General features: G+C 36.4%; 1 protein-coding gene across 6 annotated transcripts; it reads right to left on the bottom strand.

Annotated features, from left to right (window-relative positions):
- Window positions 1–4,897: 4,897 nt before the first annotated feature.
- On the bottom strand, window positions 4,898–19,951 carry LOC110922267. 6 transcript variants are annotated; one of them, XM_035988420.1, is made up of 14 exons: window positions 19,767–19,951; window positions 19,639–19,691; window positions 16,504–16,940; window positions 15,658–16,400; window positions 8,092–9,112; window positions 7,460–7,973; window positions 7,001–7,276; window positions 6,651–6,886; window positions 6,149–6,241; window positions 5,959–6,063; window positions 5,581–5,877; window positions 5,433–5,499; window positions 5,262–5,317; window positions 4,898–5,065 (listed from the first exon to the last, which is right to left on the bottom strand). In XM_035988420.1, exons 6-13 carry the CDS (start codon window positions 7,527–7,529, stop codon window positions 5,292–5,294), a joined length of 1,170 nt encoding a protein of 389 aa, XP_035844313.1. In that variant the 5' UTR covers window positions 7,530–7,973; window positions 8,092–9,112; window positions 15,658–16,400; window positions 16,504–16,940; window positions 19,639–19,691; window positions 19,767–19,951; the 3' UTR covers window positions 4,898–5,065; window positions 5,262–5,291. The 6 variants fall into 6 exon arrangements, 4 of the variants coding, with proteins under 4 accessions (XP_035844313.1, XP_035844314.1, XP_022022264.1 ...); XM_035988421.1 differs by lacking the exons at window positions 15,658–16,400; window positions 16,504–16,940; XR_004889769.1 differs by lacking the exons at window positions 4,898–5,065; window positions 5,262–5,317; window positions 5,433–5,499; window positions 5,581–5,877; window positions 5,959–6,063 and adding an exon at window positions 6,328–6,566 and having other exon boundaries at window positions 6,148–6,241; window positions 15,658–15,822; window positions 15,975–16,940.
- Window positions 19,952–21,617: the final 1,666 nt, after the last annotated feature.

Here is a 21,617-nt window from a genome sequence, read left to right as displayed (position 1 = left end):
AGCACAAACGACTAGTGCTAGTAAAAGTCAAATGGGAATCCAAGAAAGGACCAGAATACACTTGGGAACTGGAATCGGAAATGAAGCGAAAGTACCCTCATCTATTCCAGTAAATCTCGAGGACAAGATTTTTCTCAAGGTGGGGAGGATGTAACAACTGCCACTAAAATCAATAATTAGGACACTAATTATTCAATAAGAAAACCCTAATTGAGACACCCAAGTAATTTTGCACTAACCCTAATATTTTCAGAATAATCAGAATCAGGATTAGGGCCCCTAAAACTCAAGGGGGTTAAACCCTAAATGATAGTTATCTTCGAAAATTCGTTGTCTAAATATAATTTTCGTTGAACGTCGACTCAGCAAAGCTATACCACGACAAGGCTACTCTAGGCTAGATAGGCACCCCAGGCGAGTCGCGACAGGGATCACGACTTCTTCCGCGACACGCGGGGGAGTCCAATTTCACGTATAAATACTAGGCCTTGGAACTTGAAATCTGTCTTTGGAATGACGGAAATTCGAGTTACGTAGACTGAGTTATTACAGAAACAGTCCAACACACACACACTAATCACGAGGTGCTGCCACAATCAGGGTAATAACTCGATCGCTATTACGATTCAACGTCCGATCGATTATAACTATCCAACAATAATCCGGGTGCTGCTCAATTGAGCTTGTACTTTGATTATTCGTCGTGATTTCGACTTGAATATTAGAGTGCTGTTCGAATTCGGACTATGCTCTGTTATTCGTTGTGAATCCGATTGAATTATCGAGTATCGCACTGATTAATCGTTGTGAGGGTTTAATCTCGTGAATTGACGTAACTGCTGTATTAGTTACTAACCTGCCTGTGTGTGCATTGTGTTAATTTAGGTTCATCGAGGCTAATCAGTAGGCTTATCTATTGCTCGTTAATCTGCAATGTGAGTCATTCTTCTTTTTAAACTGTTTTCTCACAGTTTGTGAGTAAGTTTACAAAACTCCAAGTTATTTTCAAAGGTTATAATTACAGGGATTAAGTCTATGTAATCACCATATTACAGCCGGTATGTGGGGTTTTGTATACATTACTTATTTCCCGTCACACTTGGACAAACGGGTGGCCAAGGGGTGATCTGACCACAGTCACAGACACCATTGGACAAATGGGCTAGCCAATGGTTGGTCGAGTGACAAATACTGTGGGTAGTTGGTTTGATATCAGAAACATTGTAATTCCCCTTAATACTGTAATTTATAACTAACGGGTCGTTTTAGAACCAGAATGACTCACTCAGTATTTCCCCGCTGACAAAACCTTTTTCAAACATGTTTCAGGTGATCTGTGTGATCCAGGAAAAGTGCAGTAAAGCACTACAAGCTCAGAGAAGTGGCTCATTGTGAATAAATAAATAAAACATGTTTTGGAAAATAATGATTTCTGTGTGAAATCAACTGATTGTAAATTATGGGAATTTATCCCTAAAACTTTGTATAATATATTAAACGAGCATTTTACGGTGAAAAGATCCTGTAATAAAAGACTTCCGCTGCCGCATAAATCAGATACCACGGGTACCACTGGACTGCTCGCGGCTCCCGATTCCGTCCAGGGTGGGTCGGGGGTCGTGACACTTTTTGTCCCCATCTCAAAATTACGATCTTGCCATCAATTCAAAATTACGACTTTGCCTGGCACTCCCCCATTGGACTAACCAGTTTATTATTTTATATCTATTCTACAATTACGTTGTTGCCCCTCTTTAAAATTAGAGTTTTGCCCGCAGCTCAAAATAAAATTACGCTTTTGTCCCCAGCTCAAAATTATGATTTTCCCTCCATTCAAAATAAAATTGTGATTTTGCCCTTAGCTTAGAATTACCTCCCCCCCCCCCCAAAATAAAATTATGTTTTTGCCCTCAGCTAAAAATTACGATTTTGCCCTCTGTTCAAAAATGTTATTTTTCCACGTTTAAAAAATTGTGATTTCGCCCTTAATTCAAAATTACGTTTTCCCCAGGTCAAAATAAAATTATGTTTTTGCCCCCAACTAAAAAATTACGACTTTGCTCTCGGTTCAAAATAAAATTATGCTTTTGCCTCTAACTTAAAATTACGATTGTGCCCTTAGTTCAAATTTATATTACGTTGTTAACCCAAGTTCAAAATTACGAATTTGCCTCTGTGAAAATTTACAACTTTGCCCCTGGTTCAAATTTACAGTACTGCCATTACTTTAACTTTTGGCAAATTACGATTTTACCCCAATCAAAAAATACAACTTTCCCTCAGTTAAAAATTACAATATTGCCATTGTTTTAGTTTTTTTTTCCAAAACTATAAAAGTGTTTTGTTTTAATTGATTGACTCGATTTAATTGTTTTTCGTGTCAATGAGCTGCCTAACACTCGCTCATTATTCGGCCATCGCCCCGCAACGCGGACGGGGCATCAACTAGTTAGGTTACATTATGTTTTATGATAACATAAATGTATTGTTTGACACGTGTAATACTATATATGTATACAAGTCTTATGTGTGAGGATGGTAGTTTGAGATGTTCCGTTTCGTAGGATGGGACAAAAAGGATGAATCTAAGGAAATGGAGGATGGGCTTAATATATATATAGGGTTAGGATCATGAGTGAACAACCCTCTTGCTTGTGAACTTAGTGAACTAATCCTAGCCCTTCATTTGTTTTTTAGTTGTAAAGGATAGGATTGTAATTTAACATTTAAATTAATATTAACTCATTTTTCTTTATTAATTCATAATCAGTTACATCTCCTATTTTGTTGTGAATTTGAAATATATTTTATTTTTTTCATAGATTCTAGTCGTAATCCATACAACTAACAACTTTTTCTTCCCCAGATCCCAGATCATCGTTCCTTAACCAGATCTGATAGCTTACTTCTTTCTTTTTCCCTGGAACGTAGTATAGTTCAGGTTCACATACATATATGGATGACTCAAAATAACAACAAATATATCGATTCGGTTTGGAACACCAATTGCCTGCACACCAATTTTCCCCAATTTCACACGCAAATCCCATGTTCAGAAACTCCATATTTGCCCTCTCAATCTTTCTAGTAAGCTTCTGAATCGATATATTTGTACGATTTTGTTTTTATATTAATTTATTTTCTGTGATTAATCCCTTTATATGTCTCAATTTGAAACATCCATGATATTTTCGTTGTTCTTGGTCGTTTTTGGATTATGGGTATGTGTTTGGATGCAATTCGTGTTGAATCTGCTAATTTATTGATAACCCATAGCGATCAGATGTTTTGAGTGGATTTTTAGATGATAATTTGTTGAAATGATGTTAATTTACTTGCATTTGTAGTTTCTTGTGTGTGTACTCTGGTGATTTAATTATTGTTGAAGTTGTGTTTTGGTATTTTTTTAATGTGTGTGTTCATTAACTTCCTGTTAGAAGATAGCTAGTGTTAAGTTAGAAGTCGGTAGATCCTTTTAGTCAAGAGTCAAATGTGGTTTATGTGTAGGACCGATATGTGTATAACAACTATAGGAGCATATGGATTACCACAGTTTGAGTTGTAAATTTTGTTTGATGTTACATGTTAATTTGGTATAAGGGAGTTTCAAACCGACTAAAATTGTTTATGACTTTTACATTGTTTCATTGGTTGGGGATTTTGTGGAAAAATGCTTGCATGATTTATCATATGATTTAAAGTGAATAATGCTTGCATGATTTATCATTTATATCGTGTTGGTGACATACAAGTATACATATGTAAATTCTAATGTGAAAATGGTTTTTAAATATTTTCAGATACATATTGGAAGGAAAAGAGCTAGAATTCTACATGAAGAAGCTGCAGAAGAAGAGGAAAGGGTGCTACTGCTTAAGAGCATCTTTCTTTATTATAGATTTGTATTTCTTATTTATTTTTTTAGGAATGGCATCATGACTAAGAGATTTTACTTTTTTTTTAATGTTGACTATATTTTCGCATTTAGTGTAATGACCTTCAAATGACCCATGTTTGATCCAACTAAAAGTGTTTCAAGTTTTTTAGATAGGACCTAATTCGGTTTAAAGTTCAAGCCAAACACCATCCTTTTTATTGGAAAAATACGAAATGTGTGTACCTAATATGAAAAATCCGTTTAGTAGTGTACTACGCTAAAGAATATGGGCCGAAAATACACATCTTTAACAGTTATAATTAATATAACTTAATGTACAATTGAGAAGCCATTATTAACAGTTATACAACAATTACATAACCACAACTGAATTTTGTATTCTTTCAAATTTGTACATTTGTACAAACACAATTAACTCTTTACATACACTGTTCAAGTACAACAAAAAACTGAAACTACATCTGTGTACATATATATATATACACATCTGTGTCACTTGCACCACATCAACATCAAGATTGATACACTACAAAAAAAAAGCCATTTAGTGACATACAAAAAGTGCCATAAAATAACAAAAAAGTGCCACTAAAGACCCTTGTAGGAATGGGTGGCACACAAAAAAATTGACGCTAGAAGCGCTGACGCTAAAGCCTTTTAGTGGCACTTTTTGGATCTGCCGCACAAAGTTTTGGACTTTTAGTGGCACTTAAATTTTTGCCACAATATAAAAAAAAACTTTTGTGGCACAATTTTTCTGCCTCTAAAAAGTAATCATAGCCACATATCTATACTAGTTTTAGTGGCACTTTTTTTTTGCCACGATATAAAAAACCTTTTATGGCACAAATATTGTGTTGGTGAAAAGTGTTTCGATTTAAATATATCTATTATATTTAGTGGCACATAATTTGACATAAAAGTTACCTTATTTACAATATTCAATATAAAATATAAAATAAAAGATAAAATTGTAAATGTAAAATTCATAATATCATAACTTCAATAATAAATTCGATCCAAAACATATTTCAAATGTTAGGAAAACATCCTGAATAATTAACATATTCCAAATTCCAATTATTTAAACAAGAAGTCTAAACGTTCTTCCGGGTGAAAATTCCAGTATCATAAAACTTAGCTCCAAAGCTTCTCATGATATCTACCCTGCGATCATCAACCATGTAAACAAGTATTAGTATTGATTCAAAAACTAGAAGTTATTTAAAATCATTATTCTTGATTAAAAAAACATGTAAAAAATGGCCTGAACACCTAACAATTAGACCAAAAAAACAAACATATAATACCGTTTATAATTGACTCGAATACCTAACAATTAGACAAAAAACCAACATATTACCTTAATTGCAATGTGAACAAAACTTTAAGATCAATTGTCCGAACGACTTTCTTGCCCTGTAAAATGGAAAGCTTTGGCTAATCAATTTCATACCAATATTACAACAACATAATCATATCCATATAATAATTCGAAATAGTTTTAAAAAAGTAACTAGTTAAAAGTGATTACCATTATCATATTGACTTCTTGAAGATGATAAAGAGTTGTTATGGACCAAAGACCCAGTACCAGGGACCTAAAACATATAAATCAATCAAATGCTAGTACATAAATATATATTCGTAAAAGAACAAATAATGGTCATGTATGTAATTACCTGCATGTTTATACTGCTAAGAACCGAAGATAAATTTGCATTGGGGATATGTTCTTGGATAATGATAGCCATAGCATTGACAACACTCTTTAGTTGATCATTAGTTTGGATAACACTCTTTAGCTGATCATTAGTTTGTGAATATGTCGTGTTACTTTTTGCGGCTGGCATCCTTCCAACTAATCGAACATATCCTCTTTTCTCCGGGCCTTTAACTTTTGAGTAGTCATCGTTTGTAAAATCAGTTGGATCCTCGGGTGTGGTTGTAGAGTCATTTGTAATTTTTTTTAATGAAGCCTAATTAAACACATAACAAAATAGATAATCATAAGAAAATTAAACACACCCATGATATATAAGAACATTAAAATACATTACCACAACTTGAGTAGCATTATCATCAACAATGCTTCCATCTTTACGAGTGCGAGTTTTTATATACATTTCTCCTCGTGTTGGATGTATACCATTATTCTTCGTTGCCTATTATTTACGTTTGATGGTTAGTAGGGAAATAAAAACCAAAATATTCAAAAATTAATAAATAAAAAAAAATCTCGAATAATACCATTTCATGAGCAAGTCTAGCAAACGACTTTGTCCCACTAACATGAGGCTCCTTCATCTTTGAGCGGCTCATTCTTTTAACATCGCATGTACTCTACAGTAAATGGTAAAGTTATACATGATAAGACTTCTTCGATCTAATTCCATAATTATATATATCTATTAAGAAATCAACATTACATCATTGTTGTTACATGAAATTCCGAAGTGAACCAACGAGTAACAAGTTCTTTAAATTGAGTTGGATTCACTCGGTCATCATTTTTAACTTGTTGTGCCACAATTTCATCAACAGTAAGGCTTGGATCATATGCACATGCCTTTAAAGAACCTTTCCATTCTCTCCATTTTTTCCGATGCTTTGAAAGATCCAATTTTTAATCTTGTTTGTTTCATTTGTGATGAATAACAAATTTAGACTACAAACAAAAATTATATGTAAATTAGAATATACATCTTAGCTTATCTACTAATACATTTTGAAACTTGATAAAGACATATACCTTAACGAGTGAATACATGTCCTCTTTTTTTTGTATTGGAACTTTCCTCCAGTCAGAATATTCTATGGATACATGATCAGCCATCCTTGCGAGCGTCCCAAGGAATTGAGCAAGTTCATTAGCTTCAGCCCCAACAGGCTTTCCAGACTTGTTGAATGTGACAGCTATTCTTTTTGTACTATCCATCTTCCAAATTTCAGCTTTTGTTGTATAGCCTCGAACCCTTTTAGGAGCACCTAACAAATTCGAAAAAAACAAACAGGTACAAAAAACGGTCTATTAACAAATTTGAACATATATGCTATTGTTTTGTGTCTAAAACATCATTACAAATTGTGTACAATTTTTACCTTGTATTTCACTAGCTTGATGACCTTGAGTTTCAAAAACTTGGTGGTCTTCAACTTGGTCGTCGTCAACATGGTCTTCAACACGCTCAGTTGAGATGGTAGATGTGATATGTAGCCTCTTACGCCTACTTATACTATTACCTTTTACATTAGAACTTGTTGCCTTTTGTTTTTCAAGGCCTTGTATTTGTTCATGAATACTGTCTTCATCATTAGAATAGTCATGATCTGCCATCTGTATCTCATGTTGATCAACATCATCTACTTCTATATCCCCTTCATAAAAATAATAGAGTAAATTAATATAAAAGATACTATTAATTAAAATAACTTAATGATCTGCGATTTTGTCCCTTGATTATGCGTTTGTGATCCCTTAAAAGAAAATTCATATTAGCAATCTTTTTGTGATAAATGAATGAAGAGCAAGAGTATCGAATAACAAGGATAGATAATTACTCTCGAAAAGGTGTAACAGACTCAACATTGAACAATACGTAACGATGTGCCTGAGTGAGAGACTTCTCATCAATGTCTGACTTTGAAGATCTCCTTCTTTTGCGAATAGATACTCCCGAATGCAATTTATGACCTATGGCACGACCCGGGCAATGATTGTTGGATTCTTCAATGTGATTTTGGTGACCCTCATCATCATTCCTAACTGCTCTAGTGAAGACGGTTTCTACTTTTGATAGATATCTGGAGCAAAATGTTATACTTTCCTCAGCTAAATAACCTTCAGCAACTGATCCTTCCGGATGAGCTCTATTATGTACGTAAGACTTGAGTTTCAAAAGGTCCCTGTTCATGTCATAGTTACAAGTAATGCATAAGATATATAGAAATGGTATTTACCTTTCAATAGGGTACATCCACCGAAATGCAACAGGACCTCCAAGCCTAACCTCTCTCGTTAAATGGATCACCAAGTGCACCATTACAGTAAAGAATGATGGAGGAAATATCTTCTCTAGTTTGCATAAAGTGAGAGCAACTTTAGACTCAATAAAATTCAGATCAACTTCAGATAAATCCTTGTAGTAAATGATCTTAAAAAAATTGCATAGTTCAATTATAACCGAGCTTACATGGTCCGGTAAAGTTCCACGTAATGCAATCGGCAAAAATTCTTGCATCAACAAGTGACAATCATAACTTTTCATCCCAATTAATTTGCGCTCATTTAACTGTACACATCGAGAGATATTAGATGAAAATTCATCGGGAGGTTTGATTGACTTGAGGATTTTTAAAAATTGAGTCTTTTCACCCCGAGTCATTTGATAGCAAGCTTTTGGCATGAAAGTGATATTACTTCTAGGCCGCTTCTTTGGATGCAGTTCCTTTCTTATACCCATTTGTTGTAAGTCAAGTTTTGTTTTATAGTTATCTTTTGACTTTCCTTCTTGTCCCAATATAGTCCCCACTATGTTGTCACAAACATTCTTTTCAATGTGCATAACATCAAGATTGTGGCGCAACAACAAATGCTCCCAATATGGCAACATAAAAAAAATACTTTTCTTCTTCCATGGACCATGAACATCATTGTCGACAAGAAATTCTGTGTTGTCTAGTTGTTGTAGAATCTCCTCTCCAGAAGAAGAAACAGGAGCAGCTCTGAATTCATGGTGTCCAACAAAGGATCTTGTGTCTGAACGCCAACGATGGTCAGATGGAAGCCACCTTCGATGACACATGTAACACCACTTTCTACCGTGACTAAGCCAATTGGAATCAGTATCAAAACCACATACAGGACATGCAAGTGCTCCCTTAGTGCTCCACCCGGACAGATTGGCATAGCCTGGAAAGTCGGATATGGTAGATGTCACACCCCCAATTACCACCTAGGGCGTGTCCCTAATGGAGGTGTAACGATTCAACAAAGAGCCACCAATCATGTCAAACATAAGTTATAATGTACTAAAATACCCAATTGAAAGAATGTATCGTTTGAAAAGTTAAACCAAAACCCAAGTACTGAGCGGAAGCATAAATGTATAAGTGTGTAAATGTATCAAAACCAAATCAAAATAATTGTTTATCATGACCATAACCACTCCAGCAGCATCAGACGGCAAGTTCCCAAGTTCCTTCAATAATTACCTACAAGCATGTAAACAAGTGTGTCAGACTACGCTGGTGAGTTCAAGGTTTTGTTAACAAGTTATGTTACCATATGTATGTTAATGCGATTTAATGTTGCGTTACGATGTTGCTCATGTTAGATACCCTAGGGATTGTGCCCATATGTATCCGGGGAGTGGGTACCCCTTAACGACCGTTTGCTATGTTGCCTTCGTTAGATACCCTAGGGAGAGTGCCCATATGTATCCGAGGAGTGTGCCTCTAACAACCATAGCCCTATCCAGATAATTAGTTCACGTCCGTCCTTACGGCCCGGTGTGAGGTTTCCCACCTAATAGCGCTATCAACTAATTACCCCATTGCCCTCCAGGCAATCCGATGTTAGATCCCATGTTCAATAATCAAAACCGATTAAGTTGTTTACCCAAAGTTTCCCTTCCAAATGTTTACCAGTTGTCCCAAACCACCGGGACGCATGCTTGAGAAAATGCAATAAACTCACCTTAGGTTTGCTCGGTAAGATTAAAGTACTCGTTTATCAGTTAATCAAACACGTCCTAAAATGGTTACCGACAACAATTAGTCTTAGGTGCACATAATCCATATATTTCACGTACAATCAATTCATGTATTTCTTGTTCACATATTATACAGTCAAGATGCACGTATCACACACATATAATTCAAGTCATAACAGTTAGTCCATCAACCCTGTATCATCCAGGAGTCACTTAGCATGTAACGGCCCACTAAGGCTTCGGCCTACCTACATTATGTGACTCCATAGAAGTGGTGATCTAATTTAATAACAAGCCCATATACCAACTTAAATCTCCACCAACAAATATGATGGTAATACGTGGATGCTTTAGATGTGCTTGCTATCCTACATCTTGACTTATAAATCATGCAATATCATAAAATATAAACAGATTATTCGATGTCAGTTTGCATGTGCAAGGACTTTATCGACCCAATACATACATAAAGTAATAAAGTTAATTCAGGTGATGTTTGCCAACAATTAATGCTCTACTATCGGTTTGAATAGAATACACATGGGCCGCCCTTTTTAATCATGTTCGGCCCAATCGTAATTCATTAAAAGTTTTGAGTTGTCAGTCTTGATTCAAACAAATTAACGACAATTTAATAAAAGAAGATATTCACATGTGAATGGTAAGATTTCCTTGGTTACATTAATATTCAATTGAAAATTAATTGGTCCAATAACATTGAAAGAAAGTGAAGTTTTTGGTCCAATCAATACATGGCAACCTACTGTACCCCTAATGCAATCAACGTGTAAATTCATTATGTGTGAAAATATCGAGGGTCATGTGTGTGTGGATAATTATGTACCCTGTTACATGGAGGATACGACTTTTAAACAACCCACACTCATCCCAAAGCCTAATTAACTCTAATCCCTTATCCAACAATTTGACAATTTGCATAACACAATCATCAGTCGCAATTATCACTTCCAAGACTATGTTTATTAATCCTATCAACATCGTAATTTACGCATATACAACCCTAGTCCGTATCATCATACATAATCGAAGCTAGCATGAACCCTAATCATTGTTTAACATGCAAGAATCATGACATAAACTTTTCCACGTTTAAGATCACACAACATATAATACCCTAAACACCATCATTAATTTAAAATAATTATGTATCTACTAACCTGCAAGTCAAGATTGACAGACTAGGATCTTCGAAGAGGGGGGGGGGTTCCTCCTGCTGCCGTATGTAAATTTGAGAGAGAGAGATAGGGAGTAGGGTTTGTTATGGTTTTTAAACTAAGTAGAATTCGATTTAGAATAAAATACGTATGCCATATCTATAAGGATTAGAGTGTTGGGCTGATTAGTCAATCTAAACAAATAACAATAAAAGAGTTGGGCCGGTATCTAAATAGGGCTCCTAATTAATTAGTGGTTTGGTTATCCAAGTGGGCTAGTGATAAAGAAAGCACAATACATGTGGGCCGATCGAATGATAATATAAAGAGGTGTTGGGCCGAATTCAAGCTAAATGCTCAGCGGGCTCGGTTACACTCCAAATATTATGGGCCGAAGGGTAGTGTAAGGTGATTAAAGTGTGTGCTAATTCACATATGAGAATTTTTAAGAAATAGAATCGTGAAACTACAAGATACTAACCTTTCAAGTTCCGGGTTGTCACATCATCCCCAACTTGAAAGAAATTTCGTCCCGAAATTTGGCAAGCGCCAAGTGTGAGAGGAACGAAGTGAAAAATCAGGATTGTTGCGGGTTCTGCTCAGTTGTGACATCATCCCCAACTTGAGAAGGAATCTCGCCCCGAGATTCACCAGTTTTACTCGACTCTGCTTTGTCTTTGGGAAATAGGTGGGGGTACTTTAGCTTCATCTGGTCTTCGCGCTCCCACGTGAACTCTGGTCCACGCCTTGAGTTCCAACAAACTCGAACAAGAGGCATTGCATCAACCAATAGGCACCGGGTAGTACAAAGGCCAGCGAGAGGTTTACCATAATTAAGGTAACTGTTGTAGAGTCAAAGATGTGACTCTTGTGGTGCAAGGGTAAAAAGAGGTAAGGTGACGACTCAGTACAAGAAATATCCTTTAAACGATAAAATAAGAAACCCATTCAAATTAAACCATATAAGTCACTACATCGAATATTCGCAAAAGTTTTAATCACCATGATTGTTTATACGAAAACAACTGAAAGAAAAATAACTAGATAAACGATTGAAAGACGAGTCAGTCGTCCACGTCACCATCCCCGAGGTCGCTACCATCATCATCGTCTCCGTCATTATCCGAGACCTCCTCTGGCTCTTCTTCCTCCTCTTCCGGCTCTTCCTCCTCCTCTTCCGGCTCTTCATCAGACTCTTCCGCCTCTGGTTCGGGAGGTGCCGGGACTGGGGCTGGCTCGGGTTCAGGTGCGAAGCGGGCTTCCTCCAACTGATGGACCCTCCAATCCATCATACCTATCCTTTCGGCATGCGAGTTAAGCCTTTCATGATCCACTCGAGCGTCTCTCAGTATCAGACCTTGTACCTCACGCCCTTTTAGGGCTTCTGCCTTCAAGTCAGTCGTTCTCCTATTAAGTTCCTGTATCTGCTTCTCTTGAGCTTCCACTCGCCCTCCTAGGGTATCAACCTTTCTTAGTAATTTCTGATTTTGCTCCATTAAGACTTGGTTTTGTCCTATTAGAATCTGGTTATAATCTCGGAGGGCCTTACTCACAGCCGACTCGGCCTGAGCGCTGAGGGAGTTAACTGGTAGTGCATGCGTAGGTCGGGAGGACGACTCCCCGCCCTGTGCGAGTCTCTTCCTATAAGTAGCACGCGTCTCCATCTGACGCGGGGGTGAGTGAGTAGCAGCGGGTGCCTTCCCCGGCGCCCGGGATTGGTCGAAAGATGCGGAAGGTGCAGACATGCCTGTCGAGTTGATGACGTAACGCAAGTTAAACGAAAGAATGCACACTCACAACGTACCAAAAGAGGGTATTAACGCAGAAAGGAAAAAAAATGACAGAAAGAGTAAGCACACAAGGTTTCAATCAACAGTTGCTACGTCCGTTTCCTCGTCCACTCATGGTTCTATAATAGGAGAAGGAAACGAATTTAGGAGTCGAGAACGAGAAAAGCATTCAGGTTTATCACGTTAGGGACGATTAACTACCATGTTCATACACAAATAGGGAAGAACCCCTCTCACACTCGTTAAGCCTCATTGGGATTTGCATGCACCACGCGTTATTATTATGTGTGCACCCATGATAATAAGGCGGTTTGCATGCTCCTCTCGATGCTTCTTAACTTATGTTTGAAGTTTCTCCCACCCCAATCAACACAAAATAAGCACTACCAACAAGATTAGAATTTACTAGATGCAAGTGTTATGTTACACTATCAATGTGTCATGATGCCTACCATGTCGTATCGTGCATGCTGTAAATATAGTTACGTTTACTAGGCATATAAAGCATAAGCGAACGAGGAACGAACCTTGCAGTCTGAAGCTGAGTGTCATGGTCATCGTTTGGATCAATTCGGTTATAGTCTGGTTTTATGAAAACATTTTTAAAACCGAGTTCTCTATAACCAGTGGCTCTGATACCAAACTGTCACACCCCCAATTACCACCTAGGGCGTGTCCCTAATGGAGGTGTAACGATTCAACAAAGAGCCACCAATCATGTCAAACATAAGTTATAATGTACTAAAATACCCAATTGAAAGAATGTATCGTTTGAAAAGTTAAACCAAAACCCAAGTACTGAGCGGAAGCATAAATGTATAAGTGTGTAAATGTATCAAAACCAAATCAAAATAATTGTTTATCATGACCATAACCACTCCAGCAGCATCAGACGACAAGTTCCCAAGTTCCTTCAATAATTACCTACAAGCATGTAAACAAGTGTGTCAGACTACGCTGGTGAGTTCAAGGTTTTGTTAACAAGTTATGTTACCATATGTATGTTAATGCGATTTAATGTTGCGTTACGATGTTGCTCATGTTAGATACCCTAGGGATTGTGCCCATGTGTATCCGGGGAGTGGGTACCCCTTAACGACCGTTTGCTATGTTGCCTTCGTTAGATACCCTAGGGAGAGTGCCCATATGTATCCGAGGAGTGTGCCTCTAACAACCATAGCCCTATCCAGATAATTAGTTCACGTCCGTCCTTACGGCCCGATGTGAGGTTTCCCACCTAATAGCGCTATCAACTAATTACCCCATTGCCCTCCAGGCAATCCGATGTTAGATCCCATGTTCAATAATCAAAACCGATTAAGTTGTTTACCCAAAGTTTCCCTTCCAAATGTTTACCAGTTGTCCCAAACCACCGGGACGCATGCTTGAGAAAATGCAATAAACTCACCTTAGGTTTGCTCGGTAAGATTAAAGTACTCGTTTATCAGTTAATCAAACACGTCCTAAAATGGTTACCGACAACAATTAGTCTTAGGTGCACATAATCCATATATTTCACGTACAATCAATTCATGTATTTCTTGTTCACATATTATACAGTCAAGATGCACGTATCACACACATATAATTCAAGTCATAACAGTTAGTCCATCAACCCTGTATCATCCAGGAGTCACTTAGCATGTAACGGCCCACTAAGGCTTCGGCCTACCTACATTATGTGACTCCATAGAAGTGGTGATCTAATTTAATAACAAGCCCATATACCAACTTAAATCTCCACCAACAAATATGATGGTAATACGTGGATGCTTTAGATGTGCTTGCTATCCTACATCTTGACTTATAAATCATGCAATATCATAAAATATAAACAGATTATTCGATGTCAGTTTGCATGTGCAAGGACTTTATCGACCCAATACATACATAAAGTAATAAAGTTAATTCAGGTGATGTTTGCCAACAATTAATGCTCTACTATCGGTTTGAATAGAATACACATGGGCCGCCCTTTTTAATCATGTTCGGCCCAATCGTAATTCATTAAAAGTTTTGAGTTGTCAGTCTTGATTCAAACAAATTAACGACAATTTAATAAAAGAAGATATTCACATGTGAATGGTAAGATTTCCTTGGTTACATTAATATTCAATTGAAAATTAATTGGTCCAATAACATTGAAAGAAAGTGAAGTTTTTGGTCCAATCAATACATGGCAACCTACTGTACCCCTAATGCAATCAACGTGTAAATTCATTATGTGTGAAAATATCGAGGGTCATGTGTGTGTGGATAATTATGTACCCTGTTACATGGAGGATACGACTTTTAAACAACCCACACTCATCCCAAAGCCTAATTAACTCTAATCCCTTATCCAACAATTTGACAATTTGCATAACACAATCATCAGTCGCAATTATCACTTCCAAGACTATGTTTATTAATCCTATCAACATCGTAATTTACGCATATACAACCCTAGTCCGTATCATCATACATAATCGAAGCTAGCATGAACCCTAATCATTGTTTAACATGCAAGAATCATGACATAAACTTTTCCACGTTTAAGATCACACAACATATAATACCCTAAACACCATCATTAATTTAAAATAATTATGTATCTACTAACCTGCAAGTCAAGATTGACAGACTAGGATCTTCGAAGAGGGGGGGGGGTTCCTCCTGCTGCCGTATGTAAATTTGAGAGAGAGAGATAGGGAGTAGGGTTTGTTATGGTTTTTAAACTAAGTAGAATTCGATTTAGAATAAAATACGTATGCCATATCTATAAGGATTAGAGTGTTGGGCTGATTAGTCAATCTAAACAAATAACAATAAAAGAGTTGGGCCGGTATCTAAATAGGGCTCCTAATTAATTAGTGGTTTGGTTATCCAAGTGGGCTAGTGATAAAGAAAGCACAATACATGTGGGCCGATCGAATGATAATATAAAGAGGTGTTGGGCCGAATTCAAGCTAAATGCTCAGCGGGCTCGGTTACACTCCAAATATTATGGGCCGAAGGGTAGTGTAAGGTGATTAAAGTGTGTGCTAATTCACATATGAGAATTTTTAAGAAATAGAATCGTGAAACTACAAGATACTAACCTTTCAAGTTCCGGGTTGTCACAGTAGAAATAATAGATGCCTTCAACTAGAAGTATTGTTTCGTTGAGGCATCAATTGTAGAAACTCCATCCTCCCATAATTCCTTCAATTCTTTTATCAAAGGTTGCATATACACATCTATCTTGTTTCCTGGACCTTTAGGACCTGGGATGATTAAAGAAAGAATAAAATTTGGTTGCTTCATAACTAACCATGGTGGCAAATGTAAGGAATCAGAAAAACTGGCCAAATACTATGTGGCACATTCATCCTAAATGGGTTGAAGCCATCACTTGAAAGAGCTAGACGAACATTACGGGGATCACTAGCAAATTCAGGAAACTTTTCATCAAAATCTTTCCAAACTAGGGCATCTGCTGGATGTCGCAATTTTCCATCTCTCACACGTTCTATATGATGCCACTTCATAAGATTAGATGTCTTTGATGACATAAACAGTCTTTGAAGTCTAGGCTTTAAAGGAAACCACCTTAATATTTTTGAAGCCTTCTTCTTGGGAGGACTCTCTTCATCTTCTGGACTAGCTTCATAAACTTTCCATCTAGAAGATCCACAAAAAGAACAAACTTCATCTTTCTCTTTATCATCCCAGAACAACATGCAACCATTAGGACATGAATGGATTTTTTCATATCTTAATCCCAAGTTGGCCATGATTTTCTTCACTTGATGTGTTGTTTTAGGTACCAAATTTCCTTCCGGTAACAAATCCTCTAGAAACTCTAACAACATATTAAAAGATTTGTTACTCCATCCATTGAGACATTTTAAATGGTACAAATGCACCACACAAGATAACTTGTTGTATTTGCAATTCGGATACACCTTTTCTTCAGCTTCGTTGACAAGGTCATCAAATGTGCTTCTTCTGGTATTCGTCTCCTCACTATTACTTGACGCAGTCTCATGCATCTCGACTCCATTTCCACCTTCTGTTACGAATATATCATCCAACATTTCATGCATTTCGTGGTGTAATATCTGTTCTTCCTCATTATGGGTTGTGCTCGTTGATGCAACTGTTGTGCCTTCCCCATGATATACCCATTTCAAGTATTCAGGTCGAAACCCTGAACATATAAGGTGATCTAGAACAGTTTGTCTACTCTTATATTTCATATTTAGACAATTTGTACATGGACACTTTATCAACCCCCCATTGACACATGCTCTCTCAAATGCAAAATTTAAGAAGGTTTGCACCCCATTAACAAAAGTTTGACTTGAACTTGGTGCAAGGTACATCCATGATCTGTCCATTACTATTCATAATGAAACATAACAAACTTTATAAGTAAAAATATATCAATTGACTAAATAAGAAAAAAAACAGTAAATCTTCCTGTGCTAGAAAAAAATGATTAACAATCTAACATACAACGCAATTTAGGATCTTATTAATTGAAGTAAGTAGCGTTTTAGCAAGTCCAATACATACAATAATAATAATCCATATAATGGGGTTTAAAATTAAAAGTTGAAGAGAGTGAAGATTGAAACTTTATTTCTTATAGGTACAAAAGCTCGAAAAAGAAAGGGATAATCCACTATTTTAATGGGGTTTAAAATGAAAAGCCAAATCATTACAAGTGGTAGTTGTTAGCTAATCCAGAAATTGGTTATGATAAGATGCACCTGACTTAAAAAACAGGCCGGGGAGGGGAAGCATCTCATCTCATCTCACACTGATAATATATCCAAATTACTTTTATTAAAAATGCTCTAGATCTTTCAAACTATGACCGAATTTGGCATAAACAAAACAAGACATCTTATGCTAATAGGACCACTTGAACCTCTTTTATGGCCTGCAGCAGAGTCGTCGGATACACGCAGCAGCGGTGTCGGCTGCACAACGCAACAGCAGCGGCGTTGGTTGCACGACGCACGCAGCAGTGGCCAACAGCGCAGCAGCAGTGGCAACAGCGCAACAGCAGCGGCAACAACGCAGCAGCCGCTTTGGCTGCACTACGCGCGCAGCAGCGGCCAAAAGCAATAGACTGAAATAATCAGTTAATAATCAAATTGTTTCAAGTTTTATATACTTTTATTAGGGCATGATGTAATGAAGTGGGCGAGTGAACGAAATGAGCGAGTGAACGGAATGGACGGAGGAAAGGAATGGAATAGATCATTATCATTCCATTATCCTGTTTGGTTACCCTATAAGAGCATTCACATCCACTCCATCATCTTTAACCCTATAATTTAACTAAAAATCATTACTTTTTAAAATTTATCTCTCATTTTAAAAAACCATCCACATCCTATCCTTTATATTTATCTCTACATTCTTTTTTTTAACCACTTACTATTTTGTCTCATTATATTTTATTTTTAAATTTAAATTTCTAATCACTTTTATATGCATTTTGTCATCACTGTTCTATTTAATTATTGTTCTATTACTTGAATCAACCAGAAAATGATCACGTCGAATTAACTGTGCCGGTTTTTCAGCGAAAAAACGTCAAAAAAAGCTAAACAAGTGCCGGTTTTTCAGCGAAAAACGTCAAAAAAAGGCAGCATTCTGCATCGTTTTTCAGCACTGCACGCAGCAGCATTTCTGCAGGTTTTTGGACCGGTTTTTTAGACCGGTTTTTCAGCAAAAAACGACAAAAAGATGCATGTTTATTTCAACAAAAAAACGCTAAAAACTGTCGGTTTTTCAGCAATAAAACGCCAAAAAAACTGCATGTTTTATCAACATAAAAACCTTTAGAAAACTACATGTTTTTTCAGCAAAATACGTCAAAAAAGGCAGATTTCTGCAGCGTTTCTACAGGTTTTTGGACTGGTTTTTCAGCAAAAAACTGCAGGGTTTTTTTCAGCAAAAAACGCTAAAAAAGTGCCGGTTTTTCAGCAATAAAACGCAAAAAAACTGCATGTTTTTTCAGCCCTTTGAAAACCTTAAAAAACTGTAGTGTTCAGCAGCGTTTTTCGGCACTGCAGGCTGCAGCGTTTCTACAAATTTTTGGACCGGTTTTTCAGCAAAAAGAAGACAAAAAACTGCAGGTTTTTTTCAGCAAAAAACGCTAAAAAAGTGCCGGTTTTTCAGCAATAAAATGCCAAAAACTGCATCTTTTTCAGCATAAAAACCTTAAAACTGTAGCGTTCTGCAACGTTTTTCGGCACTGCAGGCTGCAGCGTTTCTGCAGGTTTCTGGCTGGTTTTTTGGACCGGTTATTAATAACCATTTATTAAACCAAACTGAACCAGTTTGCATCAGTTTGGGTTTCTGGTTTTAAATGTCGGTTTTAGAAGGGTTTTTTTATATTTTAAAGATAGGGGTTAATTTGATGGAGTGGATAGGAATGCTCTAAGAATGGAATGAATAATTACTTTGTGTTGTTTGGAATACGGAAAAAGACGTAGGAATAAAATACAATTTTTTTAAAATTACAAAATTACCCCTACCTTAATTTAAAGAAAATGACCACTTATAGTATTATCCAATTGATACAGAGCCTTTTATGCCATAAATCACAGTAAGTCGAGCTATACTTTGCTAAGATGAATTCATTTCCATTTCATTTTATCAGTTGTTTATGTCCAAATTCGTTAAAAACAAGATCTTTCAACCATTTTTCTAGTTTTGCAACAACTGCCTTGTTTTATCATTCTATTTTAATTATAGCAGCTAAAATCTTCATAAATATCTTATTTACATCTAAAATATCACAACATTCAAGCTATGAAAATTCCTAGTAGCAAACCCACAGATAGCAGCAAACATACAACCCTTTTTAGCAGCAATATATTGAAAACGGATGACGAAGATATTAGCAACTGCACTAATTCTACATCATGTGCTCAGCAAACAGAAGCACCGGGCTGTTAGACATCAGCAAATAATTACCAAAGTTCATATCACATAATAGAAGAATCAATGATTTTTTACTACATGATCACATATAAACTAGGACGTGATGGTGAAAATAATTGATGGATCCAAATTACCCGAAATCAGATGTCTGAATCGTCGTTTTTGCAAGTCCAAATTGTGATTTCTTCTGTAATAACGAATGCAATCAGATCTTAAAGAACAAACAAAAGAAAACCTAATAGAGAAAACAATAGTGACTGACCTAATTCCAATCTTCTGTGACAATTGATGGCCTCCTTCAACAAAATTCGCTACTGTGAATAAGAGACATAAGAGCATTAAACAAACAATTGCAATTTTTTGGGAGGAATATGGGCAGATTAGAAAGTAACGAGGGAAAGAGGTTAAAGTTGGAGGGAAATAATTTTGGGGGAAAATTTTGGAGGTAACTTTCATAGCAAACTTTCCATTGGAATTCGTATAAATAAGTTTGAATCTAACAAGTTAAAAAAATTTAAAAACAAAAAAATTGGCATCTAATACTTTATTTAACCTGGAGGGTCAAAAATTGCCGTATAAATACTCCAAAAAAAATTTTAAGTTTTGCTATGAAATAGTTACCTCCAAAATGGAAGTATTGAGACCACCCGTAGTGTGGCTTGATTTTTAAAAATTTTTCAAAAAAAAACGCCTTATAACGCCCCGGCCGCCATTACACAGGGCGTTACCGGACGTTATTTTTCAAAAAAATGAATGTGGCGTGATTATTAAAACGCCATTTTGCAATTGTTGGAGCTTTGACTTGTGTTGACCCACCAATGAGAAATCACTTTGTTTTTTTTTTTTTAAGGATTGAAAGGGGCATTATTTGGGCATTATTCCCACTACGCCAATTTTGCAATAACGCTCCATACTGGCTGGGTTGCCACATGTCGGATAATGCCCCATGGTGGGGGCATTATATTTCTTAACCACTACACATGGTCTGAGCGGCCTCATATACTTCTAGTGTGTTAGCATATCCTCACTCCAAAAACACATCTGTATAAATAAGTTTTTTAACTAACGGAATTCGTATAATTACAGGTTAAAAAACTTATTGCATGTTAATAAGTTTTTAACAAAACGGCACTTTTTGAATGATATCATCATAACTTTAATTTTGGTTCTTGCGTGTTAGCATATACTTAAAAAACTTATACTATGTGTTTTTGTTAATAGCAAACTTTAAAAGATGAAACGGTAATCTTAGAAGTAAGTAGTGCACGGGTCAACCCACGAGACCGTAGAATCCACTAAACAGGTATAAACTGAATCGTGTAGTAAATGACGTGCGGGTCGGTTCCTAAGGCACATGCAAAAGTGCCACTAAGAGAGGGAAAATTTATGTTGAAATTGAAAGTGTGAATCAATGGCATAAAAATATTATTAAATGCTACTAAAAGTGGATGTCACGCAATTATGGCACGCATAGAAGTGCCATTAAAAGTATAAATTAGTGGCATAACACCTAAATGCCACAAAAATGGGTGTTAAGCAAATGCGGCATACTTAAAGTGCCATTAAAACCTAAATTAATGGCATAAAAGTTAGATGCCACTAAAAGTGTATGCCACTAGATGGCTTTTTTTTGTAGTGATAATACTTTTCCTCTTTTGAGTCTTGTATTCTTTCACATCCACAATTGGTTTCTCCTGGTGAAGAAGCATAGCCTGACCTTCTTCCACTATAGATGCATCCACTTCAGCACCATACAAGATCTTCTTTATGGCATCTACTACATGCACAAGAGAAATAATACCAATTACATACATAAAGTCACATAAACAAAAAATCACATTACAAATAACTTGAAATATATCAAGGAGAAAACCGTACGGGGGCAAGTTTGAGATGCATAACAATCGAAGTTAATTCATTAATCAAAGACACATGTGTATCGACTCCTTAAACACATGTGTACATAGTGTAAAACCCAGGTTTGCAGACAAATAAAAAAATACCCTGTACATATGTGTACGACCAGTGTATTAACAAATCTTCATAACAATATACACATGTGTATATCGTCGTGTACACCTGTGTACACCGCATAAAAACAGAGTAAAATCCA

This window comes from Helianthus annuus, chromosome 3, assembly GCF_002127325.2.
Source record: "Helianthus annuus cultivar XRQ/B chromosome 3, HanXRQr2.0-SUNRISE, whole genome shotgun sequence".
Lineage (NCBI taxonomy): Eukaryota > Viridiplantae > Streptophyta > Magnoliopsida > Asterales > Asteraceae > Helianthus > Helianthus annuus.
The sequence above is the reverse complement of the archived record's forward strand: the minus strand, read 5'-3'. Positions and strand labels throughout refer to the sequence as shown.